This window comes from Diceros bicornis, chromosome 5, assembly GCF_020826845.1.
Source record: "Diceros bicornis minor isolate mBicDic1 chromosome 5, mDicBic1.mat.cur, whole genome shotgun sequence".
Lineage (NCBI taxonomy): Eukaryota > Metazoa > Chordata > Mammalia > Perissodactyla > Rhinocerotidae > Diceros > Diceros bicornis.
This window is the reverse complement of record NC_080744.1, coordinates 36,613,476-36,631,324: the sequence shown is the minus strand read 5'-3', so window position 1 is coordinate 36,631,324 and position 17,849 is coordinate 36,613,476. Positions and strand designations below refer to the sequence as shown.

The 17,849-nt window shown below is 39.9% G+C and overlaps 1 protein-coding gene across 7 annotated transcripts in view; it reads left to right on the top strand.

Moving 5' to 3' along the window:
* The window catches only part of RASGRP1 (RAS guanyl releasing protein 1), a 74,443-nt gene extending 56,594 nt beyond the window's left edge, over positions 1-17,849 (top strand). For 4 of the 7 annotated variants that reach the window (XM_058541192.1, XM_058541194.1, XM_058541198.1 and 1 more), the window contains 8 exons: positions 123-203; positions 1,666-1,770; positions 2,656-2,765; positions 3,516-3,660; positions 4,400-4,436; positions 5,238-5,390; positions 7,726-8,111; positions 17,337-17,849. In XM_058541192.1, the coding sequence (XP_058397175.1) occupies positions 123-203; positions 1,666-1,770; positions 2,656-2,765; positions 3,516-3,660; positions 4,400-4,436; positions 5,238-5,390; positions 7,726-8,111; positions 17,337-17,471 (1,152 nt within the window). In that variant the 3' untranslated portion in view covers positions 17,472-17,849. The remainder of the gene's footprint in view (positions 1-122; positions 204-1,665; positions 1,771-2,655; positions 2,766-3,515; positions 3,661-4,399; positions 4,437-5,237; positions 5,391-7,725; positions 8,112-17,336) is intronic. The other 3 variants (XM_058541195.1, XM_058541196.1, XM_058541193.1) reach the window with 2 other exon arrangements.

Genomic DNA, 17,849 nt, shown 5'->3' with positions numbered 1-17,849 from the left:
AACAAACTACTAAGAGCCTAGAAGAGTAAACCACTGGAGGGAAGAACCAAGAAAGAAACACATCAGCCCTGGGGTAGGCAATGGCATCCTAGCAATTAACCCTGTTCTGCTTGGATCCACAGTTATCCTTAGATCTCTACTACACCGAAGATGAAATCTACGAGCTGTCCTATGCCCGGGAACCAAGGAACCACAAAGCCCCAGTGAGTTTTTCATATTAAGACACCAGTGTGGGGGTGGAGGGATGCACTTACCTGGTGACTGATAAATAATAATGTACAACAAAAATTTCGCAATCAATCAAAAAAAAAGACACTTGTGTTTAACAGGTGCTTTATAAACCACTCATAGAAGTCATTCATCTTAAGGAACGGACTTTTAGTTCAGTATAATAAGCGGGTTATGTTTCTACTATGTGCCCAACCTCATGCTAGGAACAGAGAAAGCTTCAACATATGTAGGAGGAATAGTTCTGACCATAAAGAGCCTGCAGTCTACTTGAAGGGATAAGACTAAGAGTGTCAGAATGAGTGGTGGAATCAATCAGTGGTTTACAAATTAGAAAAGGGTTATAGTACTGTGGGCAGGAGTGACCTCTCCCTCCTATTTATTATAAAGTTGTCCCCACATCAGTTGTTTCTCTTCTATGATTTGATGATGATAATGAGAGCAATATGCATACTAATCAGAAGCTAAACTTCAGGATTTCCAGCTTGGTAGATAGAAAAGCCCCATCATCCTGGATTTATCTGGGTCAGAAGGAGCAGTCTCCTGGGTCTTTGGACCTCTTGTGCTCAGAAGTCCTTAAAATAGCTCACAGTCCTGGTGCTGCACAGTAAGAACTTCACAGGTTATCTGGCCCCGCCTCTCCTGGTGAGGCAGGTGAAATTTCAGGCAGGTGAAACAATTTCCATCTTCCTTCTGAAGGACCAACAATCCCCACAGTCTCCTGGGAAGCTTCCCAGCCCAAATACAAGTGGTGCTCAAGGGGAGAGAGTTGCCCACACGTAAGAAATTCAGCTTATCTATTCAGGTGGCTAAAGTTGTCCTTATACAGAAAGATCAAGTTCTAGCTTCCTATTGTAATAAAAGATGTTCACTGAAAATATTTAGTAGGTTCCATTTTTAGGGTGTTAGAGGGCATTTCAATGGAAAGGGTACCTTCTCTCGTTTTTGGAAGAGATTTTAATTTGGGCCAAATCTCAAATACTTAGGAATGAATTCCATCTCAGCTTGACCAGGCCTCAGATTTTTTTCTTGTGTGTCTTCCTGCCTTTTAGCTATTTTTCTCCTCATCCTCATCGCTACTAAAAAGTAAGTAGAGAACAGAGAGGAAATTTAAATGATCCCTTTTACTCTTTGTTGATAGGTTTGACAAAAAGTTTAATGGAGATGGAATTGAAACTCAGGCAAATGGAGAATTTTAAATTATCTGTAGATGTAGATAATGTATGTGAGGAGCAGTTTGTAAACTGTAAAGCACGATACTTGTGTTAGCCAAAGTTACTGTCCTAGACTTCAGTTCCATGTGGGCTCTGCTCCTTGCCACTGCACACAGTTGAGGGTTGTCCATGGATGCAGCCATCAGGTAGTGGGAAAGGAAGGAGCTGTAGGTTATAATACTGCATTACAGTCATGGGGATTTCTCTGAATATTTCATTTTAGCCACTAACACCTTCAAAGCCACCAGTAGTAGTGGACTGGGCCTCTGGAGTATCTCCCAAACCTGACCCAAAGACCATAAGCAAACACGTGCAGAGGATGGTGGATGTAAGTACAGCTGTGTTTCTGCAGACAAAAGGCACTGCCTGGCTGAGTTTTGTATGGGGGGGTCAGGGGAAGCTCAGTGGTAGAAACAAAAAGGTGAGAACCTTGAAACTCGTTCCTGTTTGAGCACAGGGAACCACTGACTTCTCATATTGTGGCTGCAGAACTGTTCAAAAGTTCCATTTTGCCAACACACTTTGGCCTCATCTAGGGAGGTGTGCCTCCTCTTAAAGACCTAGCAGGAGAGCATATGTTTAAAGGTTGTCAGTTGATTTGGGGGCAGAGAGGTGTTGGAAAAGGTGTGAGTATAAGAAAGGGTAATAAGGAGAATCTAAAACTGAAAATTTGGGCACTGCTTGATTCAATTCACTGTGCTAAAAGCTGAGGAGGGAGTATATACTTTCCTATTTCTACATTTATCCCTGTGGACCATTCCAGTGTAACAATAGAAAAGTAAGAGCCAGAAGTGACAGAACAATGAGTAGCAGAGGATTGAGAGTGGGGAGAAAGCACTTCCAACTGGAAGTTTGTTAGTAGAAGCTTCACAGAGAAGGTGCAATGTGAGCTGAGCAATGAAAGAAGGGCAGGGTGGAGGGAGAACATCCCTCTGTGCAAGGAGCGAGGAGTACACAGTAGCCAGAGAGATGGCGTAATTGATGTGCTAATGGTTGCATGTACCTGGCCACCCTCCAGAGGCCGGGACCAGCGAAATCCTGGGATGTGACCCTGTGCTTCTTTGCAGCAGCTTAAGGAGCGTGTTTCCTTGTTCCTCTCAGTCAGGCTTAGGAGAGGCTTTTATCAGCTGCTCCTGCCCCTTTACCATTTGGCTAAAGGGAGAAATGACTGGTTTCTCTTTGGTAATCACCAGAGAAACTCCTTTTTTCACAGTCTGTCTTCAAGAACTATGATCATGACCAGGATGGATACATTTCTCAGGAAGAGTTTGAAAAGATTGCTGCGAGTTTTCCATTTTCCTTCTGTGTGATGGACAAAGACAGGTGAGGGTTTGTGTGTGGCAATACGTGGTTCTGAGCCTGTTAGACAGTTTGTGGGTGTGTTACTGGAAGAATCTGTCAACTCAGATGTGTTGCTGCTGTGATCACTTACTGAACATTGGGGCTGAGAGAGCAATCAAGTGAATGCCTGTCTGCTTTGGTTTGGACCCCAAGAGACCGTGAGAAACGCATGCTTTTATAAACGCCTCAATTAAAGATTACATAAATCTGTGAGTTGAGGAATAGTCAACTACAAATAAGAAAAAGTTTAGTCTTCCCTCTTGCGTTGTCCTTACCGATTATGAGAAACAACTAGTATTGATTAATACTTTGCATATTTAGTTTTCTCAAGGTTATGTAAGTTGTAGGTTAGTTCTACATATGAAACCAAATGTATGGTTGGTGGGTTCCAGTTACGTATTATGTACTGTCTGAAGTCAGAAACTGCAGCATAAGGTTATTTCTCTCCCTGTCACACATTTTCCATCATTTCTTTTTCAAGTTTTGTAGATACTGGTTAAATTAGTTAGGAAAACCTAGTTTACCCAAACAACTCTGTGGAACTGAGTAATGCCATCTCACCTACCTATGACATGCTGTCCATGTACCCTGATTGAGGAGGGCTCCTGGAAGTAATTATTAGATAATACATACTGTTCTACCACTGAACAAAGAAAGGTGAGTTTTAAGGCTAGAAGCCACCCTTGCTCCCCCTGCCCCCCACTCACATCCCGGTCTGTCATTTGCTGGCAGGGAGGGCCTCATCAGCAGAGACGAGATCACAGCCTACTTCATGAGGGCCAGCTCAATCTACTCCAAGCTGGGCCTGGGATTCCCTCACAACTTCCAAGAGACAACCTACCTGAAGCCCACTTTCTGTGACAACTGTGCTGGATTTGTAAGTTGTTCTTAGAGTGCTTCAGGGTTGAACTTGGTGGGGGTGGTATGAGATAGTTTAAATGATTACCCGAGGCACAGACCTCACAACCCTTATCAACTCATCCCAGCACACAGCTTAAGAAAACACCTAGAATAACCTAGTCCTCAAATACGTGGTTTGTACTTACACTCATCTTTTCCCATTTCTTCCTGATAGATTTTTTCCTCTAGTGCATGAGGCCTGGGATAAATGGTAAAGAAACATTGAATTTGAGATATACTTTTTAAGTATTAGGTTCATAGGCTGTTTCAAATGTTAGAAAAGAAATATGAGACATCCTCACCCCTCCTCCCCTCAAAAGGAACTGCCTTGAAGAAGTCACCTGGGCTCTGCCCCTCCTCTATCCCACCCCTGACCAACAGTTTCCTCCTAAACACAATCCCCGACCCCAGGATTCTATAAACTTGTTCTTTAGTTTGGAGTCCCGAGAGGCCTGTTTGTCCTGTGATTCATCCACTTCAGGCCTGGAAAATGCCTGGGTCATAAATCCAATATAGTGAGCTTCTTGAGAAGATATGACTCAGATCCACACAAACGTTTCCTATTTTCAAGGTCAGGAGGCACAAGACAGATGAGAGAGAAACGAGGTTTCCCTCCCACTTGAGGTAGAGAGTGGAACGGATGTCAACGTCTAGCCTCACACCAGATAGACCAATGACATGTGGTGCATTCTAACCATCTCCTGTTTGTCTCGTAGCTCTGGGGAGTGATCAAACAAGGATATCGATGTAAAGGTAAGCCTCAGCTTTGTCAACTGTCTTGTTTTCCCTGGGGAAACACCTAGGGGGCTCTTCTATAAAGCATTTTTTATCTATAGTAGTCATCCATTCAATCCACAACCTCTCAGCACAGTTTACAGCCTCATCCCCAAACTGGATTCCCTAGAGCACCCCCTGAGAGTGACTGCTACCACACAGAGGAGAGGAATGCCTGGGTGCCCAGTTACGCAGCTTCCCCTTACAAGATCTTTTCTCTGCCTTGGTTGCCTTGGAAATAGGGATGGCTGGTAGGAGATTACGCTCTTATCTGGTGATGGAAAGGTGGGTTGCCAATGAAAGGCACAGAATAACTTTTGGAACAGAAGATAAGTGACTACCAAAGGCCCTTGTCAGCTTTCCTTTTATGAGTAGATACCTCAGGACATAATTGTCCTTCCTTGTGACTAGAAAAATTCAGGAGTGAAAGAAAGGAGACCTTTTACAGCAAGGAAGAAAGAATAAGACCTAACGTCTGGGAGCCTCCATAGGGTCTCCTTAGAGTAGGCAGTTATGTGTGGGATGACCAAGACACCCCCTTTTCCCTCCAAGATAACTGGATGCCACTTCTGATTCCAAGACTCATGATAAGGCTATGACAAGACTGTGAGATTCAGGGTTGACCAAATGAGAAGAACGCTAGGTTCATTAGGAATGTTGGGTGCCCCAGCTCCAGAAGACAGGACAGGAATGTGTGACAAGAAAGCACTGCCTGAATGTGGTTTTGAGGCCCTGGAGAAGAAAGTCAAAGATTTCCTGACCTGGGTGTCTTGTCCACAGACTGTGGGATGAACTGCCACAAACAATGCAAAGATCTGGTTGTGTTTGAGTGCAAGAAGCGAGCCAAGAACCCAGCAGCTCCCACAGAAAACAACACCTCTGTGGGGTCAACGTCCAACCTTTGCTCGTTGGGAGCCAAAGATCTGCTCCATGGTAAGTAGGCACTGGAAACATTCATCTTGGAAAGTGAAGTGGGGAAGGATCAAGTTTTTGGAGAGGAAAGATTACCTTTATCCTTGCCATTCTTAATAGAAAACAACACAAATACCATTGTGGAAGACGTATGTGTATATTATGCACCCTGTATTTTAAGAGTTACACATCACCACTGGGTACCACAATTCTGTCACATAAAATGAAAATGCAGATTTTCATGGAAGAAAGGTGGTAGAGAGCAGCATGAAGGTCTAGGGCCTCAGCATGAAGCCTGGAAAGGAGCTGCACCTAGAGATTTCTCTTCTCTGGGCCATTTCCCCCCAGCCCTGCACCCAAATGATAAGGACTTCTAAGGCTTTCTTAGAACCCACCAGGGAGTAGACTAATGGGTAGGATAAACATAGGTGTATCATGGGCAACAGATGAAAATTGCTGTAAAATTGCTATAAGCCATGGTCTGCTTATAATGGAAAACCTGACTACTGGATATCATTGTCACCCATTCAAATTGCCTCTATCTCTTTATTAATAATTATTCTCTGGGATGATAACTGCTCATCAAATCTTTTTTAGCCCATTATCTTTCTCAATCTCACTGTAACTTTTTATATTTATCTGCTTTTGTTTCCTTGAAACTTATACCTCTCCTGACTTGTATAACACAGTGTTCTCCTGGACCTTTTCCTGATATTTTAAGGGCTCCTTTTCTGTTGCTTTTTTCTTATTTGCTTTCTTCCTCTTGCTCCTAAAAAGGTAGAGTACCTAGGATTCTGTCCCAAGCTTTCTGTATGTCTAGTAATTTGACCTAAATAATAGAAATAATTTGGGCACCTATGTTACAGAAAAGTTGGAAAATGGAGATATAAAAAATCATCATCCAACAATTTAAATATTCTGATACTTAAATAACAGTATAATTACAACTGAGTTTGATTTGGGTAAATACTTAATGTTAATTTAAATTATGTTCCCCTGGGGAAAAATTGAACTAGGATCCTTATAAGGTTTCTAGTATTACAACTGTTTAGTCAGATTATAAATGCTAATTAAAGAATTGTTTTTGTTGTCCAGAAGCCATTTTGACTATACCAAATCAATATCTTGGCTAGAAAGTTTAGTAATAGAAAAATATATAATCATTTCATTCCCCCAAGCCCTGGAAGATAGTATGTTCATATAGTGAAGTACTAAAGAGAATCCAAAAATCTGCATTTATTAATAAATGCTGTGTGGGGGCTGGCCCTGTGGCTTAGCAGTTAAGTGCGCATGCTCTGCTACTGGCGGCCCGGGTTCGGAACCCCAGGTGCGCACCGACACACCGCTTCTCTGACTATGCTGAGGCCGTGTCCCACATGCAGCAACTAGAAGGATGTGCAACTGTGACATATAACTATCTACTGGGGCTTTGGGGAAAAAAAGGAGGAGGATTGGCAATAGATGTTAGCTCAGAGCCGGTCTTCCTCAGCAAAAAGAGGATTAGCATGGATGTTAGCTCAGGGCTGATCTTCCTCACAAAAAATAAAATAAAATAAAAATAAATAAATAAATAAATGCTGTGTGGGACCTAATGACTTTCAAAGAGCCCAGAATTACTGCTGAGTCTTTGCAAAACTGTAAATAAACTTAGATGATCTGCAGTCTATCTTAAAGCCTATCACCCATCTCAAATACATCCGCCTTACTCTACTTTTCCAGGAAATTATTCCTTACAGTTAATATCTAGGCTGGGTCCTGGACAGGGGTGTTGGTTCTAAGAAAACCAGAATGACTCCTCTCCTTTTCCAATCAGTATCAAACAAGGGTAATACATTTTGAGACACACTTCCATGAAGCTAGAACTTCCCTCACACAGTTAAGCTGTGCCCATTGTACAAATGGGCAAATGGTTCCCACAGAGAATTCCTATCAGCTGCTGGAGGCCACCCGTATCAGGACTGAAACTTGAGTGCTGAGGGCTCCCAAATCCCAGGGTCCACAGAAAGTATTTATGGAGCATTTCTGTCTATATATTGACCCTGCTTTCTTTAATTTATGAAACTTGACAGTGTTGACGCAGGGGCTTCAACTTATCTGCAGAAGCAGAAACCCTCTAGGAAACCTTTGTGCAAATAGAAAAAGATACCTTTTCCTCAGGGTGGATGCAGCCTGATACCAGTGGCCATGGCAAAGCCCCTGGATTTCAGCCCCGTTCACCTCCTCAATTGGGTGCCTGAAAATGAGTCCTATGGAACTCCTATAACAATAAGAAAGGTTTCATTTGAAACTCATGTGTCAATCTTGAGTCTCTGCTTTTCTGACCTAGAGTACTAACATGTCCTATATCTTCCTACAGCACCCGAGGAAGGACCTTTCACATTCCCTAACGGGGAAGCTATGGAACACAGTGAGGACAGTAAGGATCGGACCATCATGCTCATGGGAGTGTCCTCACAGAAAATTTCTGTTCGGCTAAAGAGGACTATAGCCCACAAGGCCACCCAGACCGAATCACTGCCTTGGCTTGGCAGCGAGGACCCTTCTGGTCCCTTTGTGCTGTCTTCCTCAAGGAAGACAGCCCAGGATACTCTCTATGTGCTTCCCAGTCCCACATCTCCATGCCCCAGCCCAGTCTTGGTCAGAAAGCGTGCTTTTGTCAAGTGGGAGAATAAAGAATCTCTCATAAAATCAAAGGAGGAGCTCCGTCACCTCAGACTCCCAACCTACCAAGAACTGCAACAGGTACCTCCTTTTTCCTTTTCTTCAGACTCCCTCTGAGAGACATGGGGCTAAACCAGGGAAGAACATGTAAAATGACACCAGTGGGAGCCCTGGTTCACATTACAGGAGTAGAGGATATACAGGGTTCCCTAGTACCATAAAGGTACCATTTCAAAGTGTTGGTGCCAGGACCCAAAGTTCTGTTCACAGTAGGCTCCCTGAGGAAAACCAGTGTCTAGTGATCAGCTTTACTGTGCTACCACCACAGATTTTCTAGATGGAACTTAAGACAAAGTTGCCTAGGCATCTTCCTAAAAAAGAAGGTAGGTGATCTTCATGCTACAAAAAAAAAGAGAGTATATTACAGCTCACCACAGGAAAGGCCTCCCTCTTAATATAAATGAGGGAAATCTTTTCTAACACATCAGGGAATGTGCTGATATTCTATATATGTTAGAACTGCTAAATCAATAGCAGCTGGCAAATGCACAGTTGAATATAATATACAGCAATAGAACAATTGTGGTATCAGGAGCTGCTTTTTTGTTAGGCTCATGATGTCCTAATTATAAGGCACCTCATAGTAAGCAATAGAAAAGACAAACTAAAGTTGACCAAGAAAAAGAGAACAGGAGTTTGGGAATATGGTGCCAAAGTTTGAGAGAAGGGGATAATGAGGTTAAAAAAAAAGAAGAAAACATAGGAAAGTAGGAGATGGGGCAATAGGCAGTTGTCCAAATATTCAATTCTGTAGGGTCAATTACTAACGCACTGCTTTTTGTTTAGAGTACAAAGCTCACGGTGAGGGCTGGCTTACACAGACCTTTTGTCCTGGGACAGTAGTTTCTTACTAGTGATAGGTAACTTAAGTCATTTTAGAGGTAGGAAAGCCAGGATACATTAGATCCAACATTATCATTCACTTTATTAAAGGGGAGGAAGGCTTTCCTGCTTTTTTTCCCCCCAAAACATCAAGATTGGCAATGTGTTTTTGGAGGCCTTATAATACAGACACAAAACCAACATCCATCTAGCTAGAATTCCTTAAATTCTAGATACCACTTAGTGAAACTGCCCAAGAGGGCCTCAGGATTCCTGCCTTGTCCTCAGTGTTGTACCTTCTCTGTCAGACTCCCAGTAATTCAATTAGAGAAACATTTGAAGAAACAAGTTAGATAACATATGTGAAACTCTTGATTTGGTGCATGGAACAAAGAACATAATATCGGGAGGAACACATGAAAAAAGAAACACATTTTCTGGATGAAACGTACTCTCTTGCTCAGAGTAATTTTTTAAGACATAGTTTAAGAATCAAGTCAATCAGAAGGTGGCAAAATGTGGGCTACACAATGCCCTCTCTCTTCAGGGGTAGAAACTCTCAAAAGCAACTTTTAAGAACAATGAAAGAAACCTTGAAAAGTGAACTTGATAAAGTCGAAAGAACTCTCGTCTTGGGGACACAGATTTGAGTTTCTGGTGCCAGCTGTTTCTTACCTACCTGTTAAACTCTGTGACCTGTTTGGTCCTCTGTGGAGTACAGGGCCGGGATCCATGCTCTCTATGGTTTGCGTCAGATCTCAACATTTTACATGCCCACGAGAAAGAACAATGTAGTTGGCAACAATGACTTCTTGCTGCAAGAAGTGAGTGTTAGAAAGATTTCAGATGAGTTAGGTCCAGAATAAGTCCTACTCAGTAACACCAGAGCTGGGAATCCTCTCACTATCTTCCTAGTTGCCTCTCTTTATTTTTATCCTCATCATACGGACCTAAGGACCAGAGTTCACTACATACCTTTTAGAGGAACAGTGAGTCCCACTTTCTCATTAAGTAAAATCCTTACAATGACTTGCCTGTCCCATCCACAATAATTAGACAAATTAAGTTGGTATTTAAAATGTTATATTAATATTGTATATATTAATAAACATTACATAATATTTTAAGTGTGTATATACTTCTAAACCAGCATGGGACAAAAGAAAAAGCAAAGGCTCTTAGAGTCAGATAAACCACCAACGTGCAGGGTCTTTGTGAGGGCTAAGATCCTCTATTATCATGTAATACAGTACCTGGCACATAGTACATACTCAATATCAAATGGTAGCTAAGAGACAGCTATCTAGGTAATTTACGTTGAGAAACAATTCAGTGTATCCCAAATTACCCAGAAATTGCCCACTTTTTTTGGAGGTGGGGGGGAATCAATATGGTATAATGTAAGAACACTGGATTCAAAGTCAGAAGACTGAGGATGTCGGCATCATGGCAGCGTTAAGTCACTCCTTTTTTCTCTCCGCTTTCATTTACAACTAATTGGTCATTCATAACTGAACGGAAGTGACTCTGCACATTATACCAGAACACTCTGGAGATTTCTAACCACTTGTGCTTCAGAAAGTAGGTGGACAGGACTTCGGAGGAAGCTGTGGATCCAAGCGAGTCGGTGAGCCTGCCCCACCCCTACTTGCCGCAATCGAAGGACAAAGCAAAACCGGAGAGTGCAAAACAAAGCAGACACGTGAGGGAGATAGAGAATTTGTGGAGGTCCAGCCAACTCACAGGAGAACCAAGCACGCCATTGGAGCAAGATAGAGATGAGTTTGGAGGCAGAGGAGAAGGAAGAACTCGAGGAGTCAGTCCCCCTCCCCACGGTGACACTGCAACACACGGGGCTTCCTCCCTCACAGAGGCGGCGGAAATCAAAAGCAAAGAGTGACTGATCACCTGGCTGTGCAGGTTCCAGCTAGAGGGATGCGTTTTCTCCAACAGCACCCAGATGTCTGAGGAAGGACCTCTGTGATTAGGAAGAGGGAGGAGTAGGGAAGGAAGCAGAAAAGAATAACAAAGGGCATTGAAGAAATACATTGCCTGTTGTCTGCTTCCGAATTTCTGCAGGAGGTCTCCCCACAGACCTCTGGTGGTACCCCCACTCAAGGATCCCTCTGCCATGCCATGGGCACCCACAAAGCCCCAGGTGATAAGTCCACACCTTGCCCCCACTCTGCTTCCAGCTCTTTGTAGGCATGCTCCCGAGTACAGCCCCAAAGCCAGCTCAGATAAAGAGAAACCGAAAACTTGAGCTACCGTGTGTGCCACCTTCTGGAAAACAAAAGAAAGGTTTCTAATTGCTAGTCTGTTAAACTGTAACAGTCAAAGTAAACAACTAAGAAAGGTGTGTGCTATTTCAAATGCAATAGCAGAGGCACATTTCATCAAACCTTGTGAAAAATCACCGTAATATGGTATCACAAAAGGAAAAAAATTCACCAGCAACTGAACGCAAAGGCAAGGAATACTGCAATCTAACTGATAAAAACTTCAAAATGGCTGTTATGAAGAAATTCAACGAGCTACAAGAAAACTCAGAAAGGCAATCAATGAACTCAGGAATAAAATTAATGAACAGAATGAACAGAAAGAGTTCTTTACCAAAGAGATTGAAATTTTAAAAAAGAACGAGACAAATCTGGAGCTGAAGAATTCAATGAATGAGATGAAGAATGCATTAGAAAGCTTAGGAAGTAGGGCAGATCAGATCAAAGAAAGAATTAGCAACTTAGAGGATAGGAATTTAAAAATGACTCAATTAGAAGAGGAGAGAGAACTAAAATTTTTAAAAAGTGAAGAAAACCCTATGAGAGATATCAGATATGATGAGAAAAACAAATATAAGAACAATTGGTCTACCAGAAGGAGAAGAGAGAGAGAAGGGAACAGAGAGCATTTTTAGAGAAATAATAGCTGAGAACTTCCCAAACCGGGGGAAGGAATTGGATATACAAGTCCAAGAAGATAATGGAATACTCTATTATCTTAATGCAGAAAGACTTTCTTCAAGACACATTATGATGAAATGTCAAAAATCAATGATAAAGGAGGGTTGGGCACAAGGGGCGAAGGGATGCATTTATTTGGTGACTGACAAATAATAATGTACAACAAAAATTTCACAATAAAGAAAAAAAATCAATGATAAAGAAAGAATCTTAAAGGCAGCCAGGGAAAAAAAGAAAGAAACCCCCATTAGGCTATCAGCAGATTTCTCAGCAGAAACTCTACTGGCCAGGAGAGAGTGGCATGACATATTCACAGTGTTGGAAGATAAAAATTGCCAGCCAAGAATATTTTATCTGGGAAAGTTATCCTTCAGATATGAAGGAGAAATAAAGGCTTTCCCAGACAGACAAAAACTGAGGGAGTTCACCACCACTAGACCTGCCTTGCAAGATATGCTAAAAGTTCTTCAAGCTGAAATGAAAAAACTATAATTAGTGACATAAAAGTAAATGAAAGTACATAGTACTCTAGCAAAGGCGAAAAACAGTCACAATTAGAAAACTGTAACTTACAGACTGGTGTGTTAACCACTTAATTATAGTATACAGGCTTAAGGAAAGGAGCATTAAAAATAACTATAGCTACTATAATTTCTCAATAAAATCACAGCATAAAAAGAGGTAAATTGTGACATCAAAAATATAAAAGGAGAGGAGTAAAAGGGTGAAACCTTTATAGGGAAATGAAGATAAGGTTCTATCAGCACAAAGAGGATTATTTTATCTATGAGATGTTTTATGTAAGTCACATGCTAACCACAAAGCAAAAATCTAGAGTCGTGAAACATAAAAAAAGATGAGACTGAGCAAATCACCATGGAAAAACCACCACTTTACAATGGTAAAAAGAAGGAAGAAGAAACAATGGTGATACAAAACAACCAGAGAGCAAACGAAAAGATGGCAGTAGTAAGTCCTTACATATCAGTAATCACTCTAAATATAAATGGATTGAATTTACCAATCAAAAGGCACAGAGTGGCTGGATGGATTAAAAAAAACAAGACCCAACTATATGCTGCCTACAGGAAACTCATTTCAGCTTTAAAGACACACACAGGCTCAAAGTGAAGGGACAGAAGAGGGTATTCCATGCAAATGGAAACCAAAAGAAAGCAGGCATAGCCATACTTACATCAGAGGAAATAGACTTCAAGCCAAAAATGATAACAAGAGACAAAAAAGGTCATTATATAAAAGGGTCAATACCTCAAGAAGATATAACAATCCTAAGTATATACACACCCAACATTGGAGCACCAAAATATATTAAGCAAATACTAACAGATCCACAGGGAGAAATAGATAACAATACAATAATAGTAGGGGACTTCAGTACCCAGCTGTCAGCAATAGATAGATCATCCAGACAGAAAGTTAACAAGGAAATGTTGGAACTGAACCATACTCTAGAACAAATGGACTTAACAAACATACATTCCATCCAACAGCAGCAGAATACACATTTTATCAAGTGCACACAGAACATCTTCCAGGATAGATCATATGATAGGGCACAAAACAAATCTCAGCAAATTTAAGAAGACTGAAATCATACCAACTATCCTTTCTGACCACAATGGTGTAAAACTAGAAATCAACAAAAGGAAAGCTGGAAAATCTATAAATATGTGGAAACTAAAACAACACACTTCTGAACAACCAATAGGTCAAAGAAGAAGTCAAAAGGGAAATAAAAAATTATCTTTAAACAAATGAAAATGGGAATACAACATATCAAAACTTATGAGATGCAGCAAATGCAGTTCTGAGAGGAAAGTTTATGGCGAAAAATGCGTACGTTAAGAAATGAGAAATTTCTCAAACAACCCAATTTTACACCCCAAAGAACTGGTAAAAGAAGAACAAATTAATCCCAAAGATAGCAGAAGAAAGGAAATATTACAGATCAGAGTGAAAATAAATGAAAGAGACCAGAAAAACAACAGAAAGGATCAACAAAACTAAAAGCTGGTTCTTCAAAAAGATAAACAAAGTTGACAAACCTTTAGCCAAACTAAGAAAAAAAGAGAGAAGACTCAAAATTAGAAATGCAAAAGGAGACATTACAACTGTTACTAATACAGAGGACCATAAGAGATTATTATGAACAACTGTATGCCAACAAATTAGATAACCCAGAAGAAATGGATAAATTTTTAGAAACACACAACCTACCAAGACTGAATCAGGAAGAAATAGAAAATCTGAATAGATCAATAACAAGGAAAGGGATTGAGAAGGCAGCATTACCCTGATACCAAAGCCAGATAAAGACACAAGAAAAGAAAACTATAGATCAATATTGCTGATGAATATAGATGCAAAAATTCTCAACAAAATATTAGCAAACTGAATTGAAAAACACAAAAAAGGAGTATACTCCATGATCAAATGGGATTTATCCCTGGGATGCAAGGATGGTTCAACATATGCAAATCAATAAATATAATACATCACATTAATGAAATAAAACATAAAAATCACACGATTATCTCATTAGATGCAGAAAAAGCATTTGACAAAATACAACATCCTTTCATGATAAAAACTCTCAGCAGATTGGGTATAGAAGGAACATACCTCAACATAATAAGGACCATATATAACAAACCCAAAGCTAACATTATACTCAATGGAGAAAAAGTTAAAACTTTCTGTCTAAGATCAGGAACAAGACAAGGATGCCCACTCTCACCACTCTTATTCAATATTAATACTGGAAGTCTTAGCTAGAGCAATTAGGCAAGACAAAGAAAAGGCATTCAAATTGGGAAAGAAGAAATAAAACTGTTGCTATTTGCAGATGGTATGTGTCTGTATATAGAAAATCTCATCAAAGACTCAACCAAAAAACTGTTGGCACTAATCAACAATTTCAGTAAAGTTGCAGGATACAAAATCATCATACAGAAATCAGTGGCATTTCTATAAACTAAGGATAAAACATCTGAAAAAGAAATAAGACTATCCCATTCACAATAGCATCAAAAACAATAAAATACTAGCAATAAATTTAACCAAGGAAGTGAAAGATCTGTACAACAAAAACTATAAGACTTTGTTGAAAGAAATCGAAGACACAAACAAATGGAAAGACATCCCATGTTCATGGATCTAAAGAATATTGTTAAAATATTCATTCTACACAAAGCTATCTATAGATTCAATGCAGTCCCCATCAAAATACCAATGGCATTCTTCACAGAAATAGAAAAAATAATCCTAAAATTTGTATAGAACCAGAAAAGACTTCAAATAGCCAAAGCAATCCTGATGTAAAAGAACAAAGCTAGGGACATCATACTTCCTTATTTCAAACTATACTACAAAGCTACAGTATTAAACAGTATGGTAGTGGCACAAAAATAGACACGTAGACCAATGCAACAGAAAAGGGAGCCCAGAATTAAACCCCTGCTTATACTAGTATTCAACTAATGAACCAACTAATAGTCAGCTAATATTCAGCAAGGGAGCCAGGAGCATCCAGTGGGGAAAGGACAGTCTCTTCAACAAATGGTGCTAGAAACACAGGATAAACATATGCAGAGCAATCAAATTGGACCCCTATCTTACACTACTCACAAAAATTAACTCAAAATGGGTCAAAGACTTAAACATAAGACCTGATACTATAAAAGTCCTGGAAGAAAATGTTGGGAACTAGTTCCTTGATATTGGTCTTGGCAATGATTTTTTGGATATGACAGCAAAATCACAAAAAACAAAAGCAAAAAATCAACAAATGGGACTACATCAAGCTTAAAAGCTTTTGCAGAGCAAAAGAAACAATGAAATGAAAAGCAACCTACAGAATGGGAGAAAATTTTTGCAAACCATATATCAGATAAAAGGTTAATATCCAAACTATATAAAGAACTCATATAACTCAATAATAAAAAAACAAATAATGTGATTAAAAAATGGGCAGAACTAAATAGACATTTTTCCAGAGAAGACATACAAATGACCAACAGGTACATGAAAAGATGCTCAACATCCCTCATCAGGGAAATGTAAATCAAAACCATAATGAGATATCACCTCACACCTGTTAGAATGGCCATCATCAAGAAGACAAGAGATAACAAGTGTTGGTGAAGATGCAGAGAAAAGGGAACTTCTGTGCACTGTTGGTGGGATTGTAAATTGGTGCAGCCACTATGGAAACAGTAGGGAGATTCCTCAAAAAATTAAAAATAGAAATACCATATGATCCAGCAATTCCACTTCTGGGTATTTATCCAAAGAAAACCAAAACACTAACTCAAAAAGATATATGCACCCCCATGTTCAGTGCAGCATTATTTACAACAGCCAAGATACGGAAACAACCTAAGCGTCCACCAATAGATGAATGGATAAAGAAAATGTGGTACATCTATACAATGGAATATTTATTCAGCCACGAGAAAGGAGTACATCCTGCCATCTGTGACAACATGGATAGACCGTGAGCATGTTATACTAGTGAGATAAGTCAGACAGAGAAAGACAAGTACTGTAGCATGATATCATTTATACGTGGAATTTAAAAAAGCCAAATTTGTAAAAACAGAAAATGGTGGTTACCAGGGGATGGGGGACAGAGGGACAGAACAGATGTTATCTAAGGGTACAAACTTACGAGTGGGAAATAAGCCCTAGAGATATAAGGCATAGGACATTGAATATAGACAACGATATTGTATTATAATCAAACTCGCTAAGAGACTAGAACTTATTCCAACTACTAAGAAAGGATAATTATGTAATATGATAGACGTGCTAATTACTGGTACAATGGCAATCATATTACAATATATAACTATCAAATTAACCTGTTGTACACCTTAAATTTACACACATATTTCAAAAAAAAACCAACAAAACAGAAGTCCAGAAATCAGCTGCTGCCTCTATAATTAAATCACTGCAGCTTAGATAACTCAATCCCAGTTTACGGGGTGGGATAAAATTCTTATCTTTATCAAAAAGTCCATTAGTTTTCAGTGATTCAGGGGGGAAAAACTTAGGTTAAATGAACTATATCATCTCATCTTACACTGTTCTGAGTCACTGCTTTCATATCTCAGACCTGACCAGAGACTGTTTCTGCCAAGTTTACGTCTCCTGCTACACAACATCCAAAGGTTTTGTTATTATCCACCTATTGCCTAGGAACGGTTTATTCTGCCTAACTAGCCACATCTTTGATATAACAAAAATTAATTGCTGTTTGCATATGCTTATTTGATATTTAACTTATTTTCTATTCAGGGCAAAAGAACTCTTGAAAATAGTTTTTAATTCCCAGCCACAGTGAATAGGAGATGCCAGTCAAGTGTACTACTCTCGATATTGTAACGGATTTGCAATTCATTACTGCTTAATAACATACCTCATTCTCATCTCCCTTTAGGAAATAAATACCTTGAAAGCAGATAATGATGCTCTAAAGATCCAACTGAAATATGCACAGAAGAAAATAGAAACCCTCCGGCTTGCAAGAAGCAATCATGTCTTAGCTCAGATGGAGCAAGGTGACTCTTCTTAGCCCAGAAACTCAAGGAGCACAGTCTGTAGATGAGTATATCAGAGGTCTCATTTCCTAAACCAATTAACACAAAGACCCAGGGAACCTTAGAGTGACCGGTTTTAAAAAGGGTACTTTAAAAAAGAAAAGCTAGTTATTCTTTTTGGTACCTAGAAGATTCCTAATGTGCAGTATTGTTTTTCTCTTCCAGTCAGTTGAATCAAAGGGGAGGAAAGCTGAAGAATACAAAATTTTTGCCGTTCATACCACAAACTTTTTTTTTCCTGGGACTAATACCAAAAGCGTGATAAAAACATGATGATAGCTTTCTGACAAGGTGGCTTCTCCTATGTGGCCTGCCCAGCTACTTCCTTAGAATTAAAATCCCTGGAAAATGAA